At 35.2% G+C, this 18,222-nt stretch overlaps 1 protein-coding gene across 37 annotated transcripts in view; it reads right to left on the bottom strand.

The window, feature by feature from the left end:
• PTPRD (protein tyrosine phosphatase receptor type D) overlaps window positions 1–18,222 on the bottom strand; it is a 2,053,994-nt gene that overhangs the window by 280,831 nt on the left and 1,754,941 nt on the right. For all 37 annotated transcript variants that reach the window (XM_081066962.1, XM_081066971.1, XM_081066973.1 and 34 more), the window contains 2 exons: window positions 14,140–14,285; window positions 10,787–10,928 (listed from right to left, as the gene is read on the bottom strand). In XM_081066962.1, the coding sequence (XP_080923088.1) occupies window positions 10,787–10,928; window positions 14,140–14,285 (288 nt within the window). The remainder of the gene's footprint in view (window positions 1–10,786; window positions 10,929–14,139; window positions 14,286–18,222) is intronic.

The raw sequence follows: 18,222 nt of genomic DNA, 5'->3' as shown, positions 1-18,222 counted from the left end.
ATGTAATAGTCAAAGAGACAATAGTTCTCACACAAGTATTAGCTTAGAAGGGTGTAAGCTGAATTACTGTGAGTGCACCAAAAACAGACTTCATTATCCCCATACATTATATGTAAAACCGTCTTGTCATTTTAACCAAAATTATGGTTTCTTATCAGAGATGGTAGCTTCCTTGAAGACCGGTGGCGGTGATGTCTTTATCTTCTTTTCCTTCCCAATACTTAGCACAATCCCCGGCATAGGGGAGAACCGTATTACCAAATATGAATTAATACAAATTGCTACTCATGTACTGTGTGCTTATTCTAGATGTGGAAGCAACACCCAGTGTCATTTCTGATTTTTTTAAATAAAATCTCAAATGATGTACTTATGGAAGAAAAAAAATATTTAGAAACATCTTCGCTCAACTCGTCATTTTTCCACTCAGTCAACAAATATTTACTGAAAACTTATAACATGTCAAGCACTGTGGTTGGTGCTCAACCTTGAACAAAACAAAGTGCTACTCTCATGCAACTTCTAGTCTAAGCATGGAGATAACTGTATTTAGGATAAAAGGGAAGCTTCATCTCATATTCTCCCAAGTACTACATTCCCCAATCACTATGACAGGACGACATTCAAATTTCAAGTACTTTGTGGAACCCACAGTAGACAAATGGTAACTCATGCATCTGGACAACAGGATTATTCAGTGGACAAGGCAGTTTGACTTAATGGCTACAAAAGTACATGTTTTCCTAAGCTTGAGAAAGACAGTTCTGCCTGTGCCAGAAAATTCTGCTTCACAAATGGGGCAAGACCCTCTAATCAAAATAATTTAAAATTACCTATTGATAATAACAGTACTGGTGGTAATAATATCAATGACAATAATGATAATAATGGCAACTCATATGTACTGAGTGTCTGGCACTTTGCTAAAAGCTTTATGTGGGTCATCTCCTGCAATCATTCTTAACATGTTGATAAAGAAGAGGCTGCTTAGAGAGGTTAAGAAATGTTCACATAGCCACAAAGCAAACAGTGTGCCCAGGATTTGGACTCAGATCTGTTTGCAGAACCTGAACTTATAACCACAACTTCTATCACTTCAGACAACCAAGGTGGTAGCATAAATAATGGAAAAGACAAAAATAGGCAAGCAAAAATCCTTTTCTATTTATTACCTTTTTAAATTTTGAAAGAATACATGAGATTTTCCTGCTTCTTTGAAAATATGTAACGAATGATGCATTTTCACAGGCATTAAAAAACAATTATAGGTTTCATCTACTCCGTGACCTAGGATGGTCCAGATGTAATTAAAAAAAAATCGTATTTTAAGTATGACCCTAGTTTGACCTGGGCAGTCCAAGCAACAGACTACCTGCTCCTAATGTATACAAGCATTCGGAAGACTATGGAAATGTGTTAACACGATATTAAGCACAAATGCAAAAAGAAAAAAAAAGAAATTACTGATATTGCACCCTAGAGAAAATTGCAATGATGAAGGATCTTTAATCCTTCCAAATAACTTGGTAATACCTGTATATTTTCAGACTTTCATATCAACTCAATATTTTCCTGTGAAAAGCTGATTTTCCGTCCTTTGCACCAAGCAATGTTTTATAAGCCACAGAAATCTTCTTTTCTAGGATTGTTGACCTTTTCCTCCCATTACCACAGCCATGCAGTCATTTAATAAACATTTATTGAAGTACTATGTGCCAGGCACTGTTCTAAATGTGGGGATCTAATAGTAGAAAAAAGGGCCAAACCAAATAGCTCAGACTCAAAAGGATGATAAAGGGAGAAGAAATTGACACTTTTCAGCAACGTTTATATTCAGGTCACTGTGCCACATGCTTTACACATGCATTCCATAGATTTCTAAAAAAACAATCCTGAAAGGTAGCTAGGGTTATCCTCCACTTTAAAGATAAGAAGCTTCAAGTGTAGACTTAAGTATTGTGCCTAATACCATCTAGGGCAGAAGCACTGGACTGTTAATATGAACCCATGTCCACCTAGCTACAAAGAATACTCTTTCCACTGTGTTTTCCTGTGTTTCACTAACCTCTCTATGTAGTCCCTTGCCTCTGCTTTGATTTTCTGTTTCTCAATCACACTCTGCATCCTACAGTGGCCAATGAAATGATGATCTCTTTCATCCATTATATGCAAAGTGAGATTGATTCCTGCCCAAACGGTTCCTTATTGCATCATTTGTGGTAACATAACCATATGTATATGTATACATTCTTTCCACAAATATTCGTTCAGTTTCCAGGAAATGCTAGTAACATTTCTAGGTCCGAGAAACACGCCATAGTGCTTGTACACAAAGTGGGGGAGAGGCACAAAAAATAAAAGTTTCAAGAAATAAAGAGTATAATTTCACAAAGTGCTGTGAAGCAAATTAAACAGGCTATACACAGACACTGTGTGTGAGTGCATGTAATGTAAAAGTATAATGTATATGCAAATATGCCTCCCAACCAGAATTTTTGGTTTAACTATACAATAAATAAGTATTGATAATTAATACCAATTTTATTAAACACAGTCTTTATGTCTAATACTTATCTACCATATTAATAATTTCTAGTTTTCTAAATTAGATGTATCTATAGATGCCCATGGAATTACACAAATATACAAACAAAAGAAGTGTGCATGCCAACCTAGAAGGGTAGAAAATATCCGAAAACTATTAATATTGATTTGCTGGTGTCACTCATGATATACAATTTCATTCTTTTAGATAGCTCTTTTGGTGTCACACGCTAAAAAAATGTAGGCTCTCTTCTTGGAAAACCCAAACTGAGATCAAATTTATCATCTAAACATGCATATCATCCAGGCATGTGAGAAAAAAAAATTAGTAGGTATACACACATATGTCCAAAATCTATTTAGAAAAAAAAAGCAAAAACATCTACTGTGTTAAGAGTGAAATAATATATATTTAAGGCAAGAATGAAATTAAAAAAAAAAAATCAAAAATAAAGTTTAAAAATACAAAAATGAAGGGCATGAAAATTTCTTAGACATAAATTAAATTAGAAAGATCACAGATAAGAAAGTCCTTAAATTTCTGGTATCTTTAACAAAATATATTAAGAATACTAGGATGTATGTCATCATATTTGTGTTTAATGTGGCATTAATTCACAAGTCATTGTTTTTTTAATAAGATGAAATAAATTACTTGATCTTTTAAGGAGATATGTAATTAGGATTTTGATAATTAAACCGTAGATGAGGCATTTGGTATATCGGTGCCCTAAATCCCAATAAATTATGCATGTACAACTTTTAAAACTGTATCTTAATTAGTAGCTTAAAATAAAACTCATTTTGAAAGTCAGGAAATTGAATTTTTAAAAACTGTTCGAATTTTATCAATGAAAGCCAATCTGCTATCCAGTTTTAAAGTATTAACTATGTATAAAGGACCGTGAATGGTTTGCTATATCACATTAAGCAGTTTAGTAAACTTCTTTACACATTTCAATTCATATAGAAATCTTCTGTTAACTTAGTCACATGATTCCTTGCTTATGTAGTTTAGTCTCTTTAGCCAATAAAGTATGTCCCAATCTTATCTTCTTCTACTACTGCTCCTGTAACTTCTACTCTATTCTGAGCTATCCTGGGTTATACCCACCTGTGATGGTTAATTTCATGTGTCAACATGACTGAGCCATAAGGTTCCCAGATAGTTGGTCAAGCATTATTCTGAGTATGTCTGTGTGTGTGGGGGGGGGGGTTTGGATGAGATTAACATTTAAATCAGTAGACTGAGTAAAGCAGATTGCCCTCCCTGATGAGAGTGGGCCTCATCTAATCAGTTAAAGACATGAATAGAACAAAAAGGATGACTCTTCCCCAAGTAAGAGAATTCCTCCTGCCTAAGTGCCTTCAAATTGGGACATTGGCTTATTCTTGCCTTCAGACTCCAAACTGAAACATGGGCTCTTCCTGGGTTTCAAGCCTGCCAGCCTTTGCATTTCTCTGGAAAACCCTAACTAATACACCACCTACACCCACCACCAAATATTTATCAATGTCTTACCTCTGTAACTATGTTCATAAAGCTCTATCCCTGATACTCTCACACTAGCTCTGATGATAAAACCCTATACATTCTTCAAGCCTCAACTCAGAGGTCTCTTCCCTCCCATCATGCATCATGAAAGTAGGATTTTTTCCATACTTTGCACACCCATAACATGTTAGCACTATTTTTTTTCACATCATGCTTGTCTGTGGATGGTCAGGTGGAAGAACGTTGTTCTTCCAGGATAATGTCTTACATATATGCCCTCCTGGTTTTGAAAGTTTGCTTTATGCCACCTCACTTTTACGAAAGACCTCCATTAGTCCTTGTTTTTCTTAACCGATATAAGTCAGAAGAGGATTTTCACTTTTACGAAAAGGTGAAAAGCTAAAATAACATTCAATGTTTGTTTTGCAGCCAGCCTGTAAAGGTGGCGACGGTGGCCCCTCCAGGCTCCTTCCTTAGGAAGTACACTCAGCATCTCAGCATCAAGCCCCACAGCTTTGAACTGTGCCTGTGAGCATCTGTGCTGTGTCTCACATTATTTTGCGCATCCGTTAATGAGATGTGCCCTACGCTAATTGCTTCTTCCCTTTACATCATTTCAACTTAAGAAAGGTTTCATAAGAACTCTCTCCTTTCGGATTGCAGGGGAAACCTGTACATCAAAAGTAAATATTTAAATGGCTAGAATACATTTCACAACATAATATAGCAGAGGTTATTTCTGACTGGTGAAACCCCAAGGCGATCTTAACTGTAAGCAAGGGAAAAATAATAATCATTTTAAATTCTCTGGTCCATGATTTCTTACATCAAAAATAAGAGGTTAGGTTAGGTAAACACCAAATTCTCTCCCTCTCAGTTTAACATTTCCACAGCTCTATTAACAAGTCAATCAACAGTAAACATGCCCACGAGTCAAAATTCATTCTAAAACTGAAGACAACATTATAATATGAACCTAAAAGAAGAATATTGTTCTCATTTAAATGCAGTGATTTGCAAGTGTACTCGTTCTCTCTGAGCCCCTTTAAGATATAATCCCAGTGTGGAAAAAACAAGTGATAGTGGTTCAAAGGATGCAGTTGGCATCACCACCACAGTGGTCCAGAAAAGACTGATCACAGGGGAATAGGAATAGCCTCAGCTCACAAGTGCATTTTCCCCCAAATATTATTAGTTTGAATGTCTCTCCTTACTAGGGTCTCCCATGGATCTGTGCACATGGGCTCCTGCCTTTGTGGACACTGATATGTAAAGAATCCTCATGTTTAAGGTCTAACGATTACACCACCGAAAGTCAGAAGTTTCTGTTTACTTACATGGTTCTGCCCAGCACCACCTCTTTCCAGCACAGAAATGCACGACGCAGGAAGGCTTTATCATGTTGGTATCAATTTATCCCAAGTCCTCAACTATTTTATCAGCCTTTTCAAGTAATCTTCCCTCAGTCCCATAATTGTCAGCAAGTTTGTTCTGTGTTGGCCACCCTTCCTTTTGTTTCAGTCTTTCATAAAAATTCTTTTGTGTGACAGTCAAGCAGCTGTGCTTTGTTCTTTAATGTTCCTAGCCTGGATCCCCAGCCGAGACCACTTTATAACATAAATGGCAAAGTACCATTTTCACAGCGGGGACAACTGTGTTCATCTTCAAAAAGAGGCATTAATAAAATGAGACTGTAATGAACATACTAATTCTGATCACAGGGTAGACTGCACAATGGCGGAGAGAGTCGACCGCCTTCTCACTGAAAGATTGTAAAAGTTTTTTGTTGTTGTTGCTGTTTTTTTTTTTTTAGCAACTTCTATAATGGCTTACATTTTTTTGTTTGCTTGTTTTTTGAAAGAGACATATTATGCAAACATATCCCTCCATTTCCCAATGAAATTCTGTGTCTGTCTCATCCAACTGCTCACTGTGTATTCTACTATCTCAGTAACAGTCACCTTCAGGGAGCATATTTTTTCCATTCTACAAGAACTGACTTGCTGAAGTAGGTATGTCACTGTATCACAGAAAGCTAGAGAGAAGCGACCTGAGTGATCACCAATCCAATGCCTTCCTTCCCTGTGTACAAGAGGCAAAACACAAAACAAACAAACAAACAAAAAAAACCGAAAACAGAACAAAACAAAAAGCAGAATAGTTAACAGATTTGCTCAAGATGCCACAGCTATTTGGGGACAGAGCCAGAATTGGAACTCAAAATATTGGAGACCTAAACTTGAGGACTTCGTCTATTGTCTTTCGTCTTGATGACAATCCTTCATAAACTTTGATACTTTGATGTGGTGTAGATACTCAAACATAAGTATCATTTTATACAATACATCTGTAAAACTAGGTACCGATTGTCTCATGTTTGGTCACCTAACTTTTTTAGACAACAATTTTACTTTGCATGTTTTCTATAAACAATGTAGTTTCCTATAAGTAGATAAGAGCAATAAAGTGATATACGACACCCTGTTTTGTTTATTCAGAACAGGTTGAGGGACCAGGACTATTTGGAAATGGGTAAGTCTCGGAAAATAATCCACTAAACTTAAAAATGTATGTATATATGACATATTACATACTGTTTTAGATGACAACATAATGTGTATTTTCTGATTACTGCATACAGAAATCTAAATTCAAGAACATGACATTTAGTCAGAAAATTAGAGGCAAACTTGATTAAATTTTTCTACAAGTTTTTCTTATAGAATGGGAAATCTGTGAGCAAGAAGAAAGGATTCTTGATGTCTTTCCACTTGCCTAAAACAGCCAGATGCTCCTGGGCTCTTACCGAAAAGTGTTTGGATGGTGATATTTCATTTCCCCTGCCCAATGGCTGATAATATGTATCTGAGAGAACAATTACATACTCAGTTATCATTACATAAATTTATATTACAAGTTTTCCTCCTGATATCTTTGGTGAGGAAGAAATTGTGACCAGAGAATCAAAGACTCAGAAAGAACCACTTCCAGCAGTATGATGATCCCTCTTCTTAAAACACCCTTTCCGGTCCTATTCTTGCCCTTCACTGAAAGTCTGATCTCCAATCCAAAATCCAATCCAAAGCAGAATTCTACAATTCGATTGTGTCTAGCCCTCAATAACTCCTCAGTGAGATCTGAGGCATTCACTTAAAGTTCTGATTAGCAGGAAAAGAAACATGGTATGGCAGATATGCCCAGCCTCCTAAAATGCTATAGAACTAGGGAGCTGTTGTCTGTTTGTGTTTCCACAGGCAGGGCCACCAAAAAAATTTAAAAATGACTTACAGGCCATAAATACCACATGTAACGTCCTTTCTCCCACTACTTCTTTTATGAACCAGTGTACAGTGTGTAAATATAATTGCCCAAATGTCTCATTTCAGGGCACATTCAACCTGAGCTTGCAATTATCTTTCCTTATGAAAATAACTTTTCGGAACTGGCGTAATCTGAAATGAGTTACACAGGGAAAGTTTCCCCTGAAATACTCCTTGTGAAACACAGATGGTAGTCAGATTATTATTTCAATGTCTTCTTCATAAGCCACATAGGTCAGATGTTTAAATCTCCAATTAATCAGGTTCTCTAGTAGCCTGTGTGAAAAAATTAGTGCTTTCCATCCAGTCCACTTAGACAAAACCCATCAGGACAGTTGGCACTTTTTTGGCATCATCAGCAAAGTGGGGAAAACAGTAAATGGACCATGTGCACAAAATGGACATCTGATTAGGGCCTCAGGATGAAAAGTGTAAAGCAGTTTCCATTCACTGCAGAGCGGAGAGCTTGCATATCTGCCAATGCAATTTGCAAGAGAAAGCTAACTTAAAATGGGCACAAAGCTCATCAACTATGATATGAAAACCTTCACTTTTGTCTAGTTAACTGTTCATGATGTTCATATTCTATGAACGTCAGTTTATCATTAGAATATAATTATCAATAGTTATTTAGAAATTTTAAATAAAGAGGTAGCTGTAAGAAACAAAGATAACTTGCAACCCCATTTATTTCATCCTATAAGGATATATGAAAGTGTTCTATTTTAAGGTTGTGTTCAGATACTTTTATATTATCCAAAATACCTTTGAGTTTTTCTCATGCAACATTACCAAAATTGCTAAACTTAGTCTTTAAAAAAAAGAAATACATAAGGTTTAACAACCTTACTAGAATTGTAAATGTTCATACAAATATACTTATATATAATAGCTATTCTCATAGAAAATCAAGATCATACTAAAAGTTTCAAATGCATTTGTTTTATGCGGGGGCTAGTTGGATACAAGCAGATGGGGGACCATGGTCAGCTAGGAGGCAGAATAATACAAATCTATGTAAATGTCTGTACAAAGTGGTATTTTATTCTAAAATGTCTGATAAATTTCACTTTATTGTATCTTTGTAATACATTTTCTATAGAATAACATTAGTTCTAAACTAGGTGAATAAATGAAGATTACCATTTTAAAAGAAGATCAAAAAATGAGTTTGATTTTGCTTCAGAAAAAAAAATTCCACAATTTTCAGACCTTTTATCTATGGTTATGTGACCACATATACGTCCATACATTTTTGTAGTTCATATTATAGTATGTATAGCATCGACGCTAAGGTTCCTTCCAGTTCTGAAATCTGGTTTCTAACTCCTATCTGTTCTTTTTTTCCTCCTAATGTCTGATTCTTGCCTGTCAGATTTTATTCCTTACGTTACCTTTCCAAGTACTTAAAATTGTTTCTTTTAAAACTCATCCATACAGTTTAATTATCTGTAGTTCACAGACTAGGGTTTCTACTCTAATTGATTGGTCTTACTGTCCCTTGTGACTTGGAACTGGCTTTCATGCTTTAGAATCGGTACCTATGAGCCCATCTGGGCATAAATGCCCTTATCTGGTTTGCATGCCCTGGATTATGGGGGTGTCCCACGTGGCTGCCTGTTCCACATTTTATGGTATTCACTGTTTCTGACCAGCTTTTATGGTAGCTTCTGAGTATTGCACTGTAGGAACAGTACTAGAATTCTCACCTTAATGCAGAAAGCTGATCTAGCTCCTCTTAATTCCACCTATTATGTATAGGCCTGTGTCCTGCTGGTGAGATAAAACTCCAGTCCTGAACCATATAATCCATTTGGTCATTATCTTGGATTATAAGATTACAAATTGCCTCTTCTCTGGAGATTCTCTTTGTTTTTCAGACCTGAAAAGTTCTTTCTTCTTTGTAAGCCTAACCATGCATTTAATTTTATTTTCATATATTTTATCAATATCTCTATGTGTTTATAGGGGGATGGAGAACTTCCTATATGAATTTAGCTTGTCATAATGGCCAGAAATACAGTTGAAATCTGACATGTTTATTTTGAAGCAGCATTCTGTTATGTGTGCTTAAAATATCTATACGCAGTTAGTAAATACGTCCCTTGAAATTTTGTAAGATGTTTATATTATTTAAAATATATTTTAGGATGTTTATGCAAATAATCTCCTCTTTCATGCTTCTTGGATGAACTAATTAATTTTGGAACTAAATAGATCTAGAAGGAAATGTTTTTAGAGTTTATAAAACATACAAAGTAAATAAACCCCTCAACGGGAAATGAAGGAGAAATATCCTTAACCCGTATATATTGCTCTGTAACTATGAAATTTTGATCCCTTTATTTTAATTCCCTTCATCTTAAGAACGTCTGTTCTAAATTGCACAGTGAAGCAAAATGAAGTTCAAAGCAAAGCAGAAAGAAAGAAATGAATAAAAGTGTGTGTGAGAGAGAAAGAGATAAAGGCACAGAAGTTAGTCTGGAAATGTCACTATTACACAAGCCAAATCAGGCAATATTCTTATCTCTACCCGAAAGACTGAATGAGAGATACACAATAGAGGATTATTAATCACTAGCCTTTGTTCTCTAGCACTGTCATTCTCAAGGAAGTCTTGAAAGTTCTGGGTCAGGGTTTCCTATGTAGCAGAGCAGCTCCCTGGCTGCGATCTATTGAAAGTCAGCCCTCAAGACAAAGGCTTGTAAACATAGAAAAAAACAGAATAAAGAAAGAAAAATAAAATAAAATAAAAAAGAAGAAGAAAGACTAAAATAAAGAAGTAAATAACAGAAGTCTAGAAACGTAGACACACGGTACTGGAGATTTGGCAAGCCATCCCACGCTTTAGTCAAATTGTATGAGCCACATAGCCGAATTCACTTTGCATCAACAAGTATTCGTTCAAGAAATACAAAAGACTGACAAAATACACATTTTTGGCTTAAAGAAGAAAGGTGCCTTTCTTGTTCTTGATACATCTGCTTCAGAGGAACTGATTTGTAAGTAGAGGACATTCCTTTAATTTTGCAAACATCAATGTCAACTTCGGTAATTTGTAAAAAAAATAGTTGCTGCCTCAGTTACTTCATATGCAAGTAATGCTAACATGCAAAAGAGTAGCATGCCTTACCTTGTTTTGTTTCTGGGTTCTCTACCCAAAATCAAAATGGTATATAAGATTTTGAAATCACCACTTCTTTGGGATTTTTCTTTTCTCTTCCTGATTAGCATTTTTCAAGACTCATGAAAGAAGGCACCCACTGGCTATTTAAAAGTTGAACTCTTATATATACATTTTATTTCAATTCATTTCCCATTTAAGTGCCAGGACAAGGGTGGTCTCTTTAATGGTCCTACAAAAGAACACCTGAGACACAGATTTTCAACAGTGACACAAGCAACAATCTTGCGCTTAAATACTTACCACGCAAAACTGTGAGTCTGGTAGAGACACTTATTTCACCAACGTTATTCGAGGCCACACATTCATAAATGGCCTCATCCCGTGGAGTCCGTAAGGGTTGTATTCTGAGAACTGATCCAGATCCATCGTCAAACTCTATTACCTATTAGAGGAAACAATAGCTGTCACAGGTGTTGTTACAATTGTCTACCTTTCAGCTAAACCTCTTAACGCAGTGCGAAACCAGCCTTTAGGCTCAGAATAAACTCAGCAGCATTTTGAGACCGAATTTTGATTAACAGTGGTAAAACACAGCATTTGGTTTAATTTAATGAATCTTCTGCTGAACAAAGAGAAAGACATAAAACTACACATGCAAAAAATGTAGATTTCTAGCCTCTGCTGAAAACCATCCAGGGTTTACTCCTGAAAATATTCTGGTAGGTATATCTAGGAAATTTTGACCCTATTAATTTTGCAAGAGACTTGCTCCTATGATGGATAAACTTCCCAAATTATTCTATCTCTGACAGCACATATGCATGTGTGGATCCATTCAATCATTGGACTTTAAAGTGAAGAAATAATGCGTGCCACCACAGATAGCTCTTCTGGTTTACGGTGTCTCAGCTTGAAAACTGCAGATGAGTGAACCATGAAGAGAAACTGCATAAATCTAGTACTTAGGCAGCCAACGAGATGGCTTTCACAACCCAACAGCCTGATGGCATGCATTGATTTTGCCATAAATCATTCCAGTATTTGTTCTAGCTTAGCATTTTCTGCATTTTTAGGGCATTCTTGCTGTAAAATGGAGACTTGCTTCACCAGGCAGAAAATTAATGTCCTAAATAGTAAGTCTGAATTCACTATCATTATGAACTCTGAGAGAGTTTAGCAATTCTAGGTATGTACCAACTATTTCAATACTACTTTTAAAAAATGATGATGATGATGATGATGATATTGATACATATGTATATACAGCTATGGATTCCTCTACCTGCCTTCTCTAAAGCTATGCTGAGTTCTTTCAGCTGCTCACTGAGATGCTGTGCTTTTCTCCCCACTGCATTTCCCAATGAATAATATGGGCACGGGCCTCAATGGTGAATGAGTTAAGAATTCCTTATAAGAATATTTATGAGATGCTCAATTCCAGATTTTGTGTGTGAGTGTGTGTGCATGTCAACACCTAAAAGAAAGAGATGGAATATTTTTTAAGTATGTCCACTTCAAATCCGTTCTGCATTCTATTTATGTTTTAAAATCACAAAGATAGCCAAAATGTCCTACTTCCCAATGCATCACATTTATTTTCAACTCTATTAAGCACATATCTAGAATGAATCCACTGTGCATCTTGGGAGTTTTACAGTTATGGGAATCTTTGCCAAATATGTCATAATTTAAGAAAGTATTAATGAGCATTCTATGGCTTAATGCAGAGAAAGATTTAAACATCTTTAATCTCAATATAACTTTTGATTAATTGCTACATGTTGTTGCATACTTACCTTTCTGAACTTTTTCCAAGATTTAGAATTAAACTCTTAGGGTGAACACTATATACCACACATTTCAAGCTGGTGTTGTAACTTCTGATTTGAAAACCCTATGTAGTATCCAGTATTGATGTATACCTACTCTAGTCCAGACACTGTATCTGGCACTGGAGATAAAAGAGGGAGCAAAATCAGCCTTATTCACTGCTCTCGTGGGCCTTATAAACTAGTGAAGCAAACAAACAAACAAATTATATACTGTTACAGATATTAAAGATTGTCAACCCAAGACTTGATGCATTTGACATAGGAGCTTTGTGTAAAAATAATTAATTTTCCCTAAATGTATTTATGGGGACTCTCATTAGGAATTATGTGCTGAGCAGAGCTCATGCTTTGAGATGTTTACTATTATAATTTAATATTTATTACAAGATATTGTCAAGAAGCCATCATAACTAGGAAGCATGATATCAAATTCCTCTTTGACAAAAATATTCAATTTTAATACATTTTTTAAAATGCATCAAAGATGAGCACACACATCATTTTCTACATGATGTAGGAAATAGTTCTCAAATATTATTTAAGATATTCTTTTTTATTTATTTTTAATTCACTTTAGGTATCTTATTTTTAAACAAACATAATTAAAATCTTTTTGTCTGTAAACTACAGTCAGATTTCAATTTTCACTAGTGTAATTAATTAGGTCCTGTATGCATTTGGACCATTTATCACTCTGTACGCACTGGTAAAAAATGAGTATTATCAAACAGTTCTGAATTTTATAGTGGCTTTATAGTGAATTTTATATGTTTCTTTAAACTAGGAATTGCCTTTAATTTGCCAATTTGTGAATAAGACTATGAAGTAGATTAGAAAGTCAGATAAGAGGAGGTGAATTTTACAACTCAGGGCAGTTTGGAGGTCTTAGCACCATCTAAGAATTAAGCTATCCTCTTCATGTTCTAAATTATACTATTTTGTGCTTCTTCCAATATATTTCTGTGTAGCTTACCATCTATTTTTTCTCCTCCAGAATAAAAAAAATTTTAAACTGTAAGTCTCCTCACAAATACCCCGCAAAATATCTGAATTATATTCCATCATTTTCAATGCACTGAGCATCCGTGAACAAAGAAAATCAATTTCTTCAATACGTTTAACTACAATATCACCCTGGTTGGGTATGTTTCTTCCAGAGTAGTACTTTACACTAACACACTCAAGCAATTTTCTCATTCTGGTTTATGCTACATGCAAAACACAAATGCAAGTTATGGTAGACAATTTCATTGGCTGCCCAGTATCCATTGTCCTTCTTGCTGGTAATAGGAACTTGAATTCCCTTTGGGAAAACATTGCTCCTTCATTCGAAGCCATGGGTTGAATGGGACTGACCTTATTCTCAGCAACAGAAGTATATTATAATTAACTCAAATAGTACTGTCTAGCTGTCCATGCAGATTGGTTCAAAGATGAACATGTAATTCAGTAAAAGCCAACATCAGAGAAAAATAATGGCACAGGAAGCTTTCACTTATCCTCTAAATTTAGCTGTGGGAGGATGTGACACTCTATCTTGCAATCATAAGGGGAAGCAGTCTGAGGATGAGGCTAACAGATGGATGTTAGGAACATTGCTTGAGACTTGGAACAAGTAGAGACAAAAGTCAGCAATCTGAACCCCCAAATTCCTTTTTGTTAAAACCTTTTAAAGTTGTTTTCCATCACATGCAACGTAAAGAACGCCGTATCTCAGTGACTGTGATAACTTATATCAAAGTAAACAAGCAAGTGACATACAAACCAAAGATACAGCAACTGCATTCTTCCCCCAGAGAAACAGAACAATGGACCTAATACCTCAAATCTCTGATTGCTGACTTTCTTTCCTTTTTTGTTCCAGACAATTTTCGGTCTTGGGTCTCCTGTAGCTTGGCAAATGAAAGAGGCAACTCCACCAGAGACACCTGTCTGGTCAACAGGAGTTCGTGTAAACCTCGGAGGTGCTGAAATAAAAAGAAATAATCACAATTAGATGGAAAATTGAAACACAGACTATTACCCCATTGTCACTGTTCTCCTCACAGCCCTCAACCCCATTTCCACCAATTACATACAAAGATACATACTTAAATGTACCCAGATTGCAAAATTAGAAAAGCACCTTTTACTTTTCTGGGTAGTTAAAAAAGGAGGGCGGTAACTTTCTTCAAGTTATCAGCTAGTGCTTTTATTGCCAAAATCTGTATTAAGGCACAGATCCAATAACATCCCCAAAAGCAACATCACACATTAATTTTTATTACCAGTATATTAAAAAAAAATCCAATTTGTCCTCTGGAACAAAATGAGTTCATCAATCAAAGTGAGTAAAATTTTAGCTTTTTGCTTTGATGCCGCTATCAGGTCAGTGCCAGAAAGCAGCACTGCCACTGCTAAGCTATTAAAATTAGTGACATTTAAGAGAAATTCTAGGAAATTTTAAAGAGACAAGAAATATAGCTCTGAATTAGAAGTTTTGGCAAGAAACAGAAATAGGGAAAAATGGTAAAGTGACTCTCTAACCCAGATATTCTGGGTTGCCTTACTTGAAACTTAACTTCACAATTTGGACTAAAGAAGGTGATTCGGGAAGCCTCCAAAGTCATTGCAAATTAAAACAAAACAAAAAAACAAACAAATAAAGAAAACAGAAAAAAAAACATAAACAAAATTCTGTTTAGAAAGGTGTAGAGTTAAAGATTCCTGAGGATAAAAGTCCAGAAGTTGGAGGCTTTATAAGGCCCTCTATTTTCTTTAAACGTTCCTAACATTCACCCCTTGAAAATTCTACTTATTGTCCATCTTGTATTTCCAGTTCTAGAACTCTATTATACGAGAGTTATAAACAAATGTAGGTAAATATTTATGCACAGGGTATTCTCATATCATTTAATTAGCAAAGATTATAAGTACCCTAAATACCAACTGATATAGGAATTGATGGTGAAATAATCCATGGCATAATGATGGAACATCATGTAAATAGTAAATGATACACTTGAAGAGTTTTAATAATGTGACATAAGAAACACTTATGATTCAATAATAAGCCACAAAAGCATCATACAAAATTATATATGAGGGACATAATAAAAATACTCCCCCTCCCAAAATAAGACGTGAAAAATATGGTAAAACGCTAAAGATGGTGGTTTGGAAGAACGTATTTTAATTATTTTTCTTACTTCTTTACTTTTTTTTTTCTTGCACCCTTGAGATTTTTAAATTAGGTCAGAGTTGGACATTTTTTTTAAAACTTAGAAACACTTTACTGTTCCATTTTCTTTTTTATTTTCTTACCCTATTACAAAATTTCTCTTCTGTCCTATTGTCGTTCAGTTATATGTCATTGAAAAATGGTTTTAAGTAACTATAGCTAACAATTATTTTGACAACAATCCTTAGATTCTAAGAAGGAGGAAAATAACAAAGTCCATCACTGTTTGCCCATAACCACTATTTTATCTGCCTCCTGTTGCATGTTTCCCACATGATGTGTTCCTGTTGCCCTGACAATGCTTCCCAACTCTCATCTTGGTTTTACTGGAGTCAGAGAAGCCAGATTCCCATCTCAGTCAGTATGATGTGTATGTATCATCTTGGGGGAAAGATTTGTTGGCTAACTCTTCTGTTTCTTAACTGTAAAAATATGAGATGTGAAATAAATTATTTTGCATAGATCACTTCCAGTTTTAAGGTTTTCTAGCTTAGTGTAGTATTTCCACAATGAGGGAAGGGAAGGGCTAGAGAAGTAGGGAAACATTTTCACAATGCTAGTGTTGGGAAATAAGTCTTCACTTCACCGGCAAATTCAGCTTATTGACAGTGGAACTGGTGGGAATGCAGGTCCTTGTTTGTTCAGCCTTATTAGAAAAGAAGGTGGGCTGTAACAACCTGGCTATATGCATATTTCCATCCTGCAGCATCTCTCTGGGTAGCTGTGCAAACTAGATAGTTACCAGAACTGTGGGAAGTACTTAAAATGATTTGAAATTGACTAACACTGAGAGGAATAAAAACAAAACTAAACAAACAAACAAACAAAAAACACTACAATTATGTCACTTTTGTGAAAACAAACAAACAAAAAGATATTAGAAATTTTTATGTTTTTCATTCTGCTGTTGTAAACAATGCAAATTGGTGATAACTACATACTTGTCAGCATCTGATATGGAAAACATAATTACGCAATTAAAATTCTCAGGAAAAAGACTGTCCTGAAAAAATAAAATGCATTGCATTGCTATATTAAATGCTACAATACTCCTATTTTCAGGAACCTTCTGTTTAAAGCCCATAGCTGAAAACATTGTCAACCCTGGGAAAATATCAATTTTAACAACCCAGCTTCCTATTTAAGTTCTGTTTTAAAATTTCTTGCAAGAATGTGTGAACGGGGTGAGTTGTATAAAATGACTATGTACTAATGAAAATTAAACAGAATAAATTAAATAATAGAATCAAGATGTTACTTTTAATATGCTGAAATTTTCTTTTTCTTTCTTTCTTTTTTTAAGGAATAGCATCATGTTTCTCATCCCAAAGAATGAAGGAAATTTGGTGATTTTGATAACCTGTAAATACGCAAAGGCTACTCGAGCAAGTACTTTCTAAATAGTGGTGAATGGGACACTAAAAAGTCAAATTATTATTAAACATAGAAATCTTATTTCTACGGAAAGCAGGGAAGGCAAATTTCCATACATGTGGGAAAGCGATGCGATTACCATTCCAGTAGTCAGATATGTCTCTCATTCACCTTCATTTTCTGATCATACCTGGAAGTTTTCATGCTAATATTGACAAGTACAAGAATCTGCCAAAGACACGACCACCAGATGTTACCATAAGGATTTTATTTTTTAAGATGAAGTCAAGTAATAAAATCAACTTATTGAACTGTGGAAAAATTATTAAAATAACCAAATAGAATCTGTTTCAGATCTGGGACTGTTTTCCTAAATCCTACTAACTACCACTATATTGACTCAGTATTCTTCAAAAAGCATCCTGAAAATTGATCACACAACATTAAAAAGAAAGGCATATCAAGAAGGGTTTTGTTTGATTTTGTTTTGTTTTAATGTAAAATATATTAGTCTTCACACGTGCAAGAAAATCATGATTTCCTTGTGGGATCTGATATCAATTTTTCTCCATTTGCCTACAAAATCTGAACCACAAAAAGGATAAATGCCATCATTCTATGAAACAAAGTCAAAATTCTGGATAATATAGTAAAATCCTTTCAGTAAGCATGTTTGTTGCATAAATAATCATCTTGGCTGGTCAAACTCTAAGACTGATTGTGTCAATGCTAGGCAGCCAGCCAAAGGGAAGATATGAAGTAGAGAGAAGACTAAACTTAATAACTACAACAAATGCTTGAGGCAAGTAAAAATTGTTATTCTCAGAGGGGTATAACGATATATAGCACCTATTTTCCCTTCTTTATATCCCAACTTAATAAAGGAAACTAAATGAATCTTCTGCTTTCCTTTGTCATAGATACTGCCCCAATTTAAGTCGTGCTCTAAGGATGGGAAGAAAGAGAAGACAATCCAAGGAAAAGCATAAAAGAAAGACTTCTAAAACATCACATAATAGTACAGCCTCAAGTCTGAATAATGAAAATCCCCAGGTTTATGTCATGAAACACAACCATCAATATTACACTTGGTCTAAGAAAAAAAAAATGCCAAGAGTGTAAAGATGGAGAGAAAGACATTACAACTTTACAGTCACCAGTATTTAGATAAGGGCCCTTCTATTATTGTAGCTAACTGCCATTTCTATTCCCTTAAAGCTGCCAGCACTGTGCTTTGCAAAATGCATTTCTGCTCAAGCTGGTTTTGACAAGTGAAGAGTATGACCTTTTATTAAACGAATGCCAGGCAC

This window comes from Rhinolophus hipposideros (assembly GCF_964194185.1).
Source record: "Rhinolophus hipposideros genome assembly, chromosome: 11".
NCBI classification, from domain to species: domain Eukaryota; kingdom Metazoa; phylum Chordata; class Mammalia; order Chiroptera; family Rhinolophidae; genus Rhinolophus; species Rhinolophus hipposideros.
This window is presented reverse-complemented; position numbering and strand designations above follow the sequence as displayed.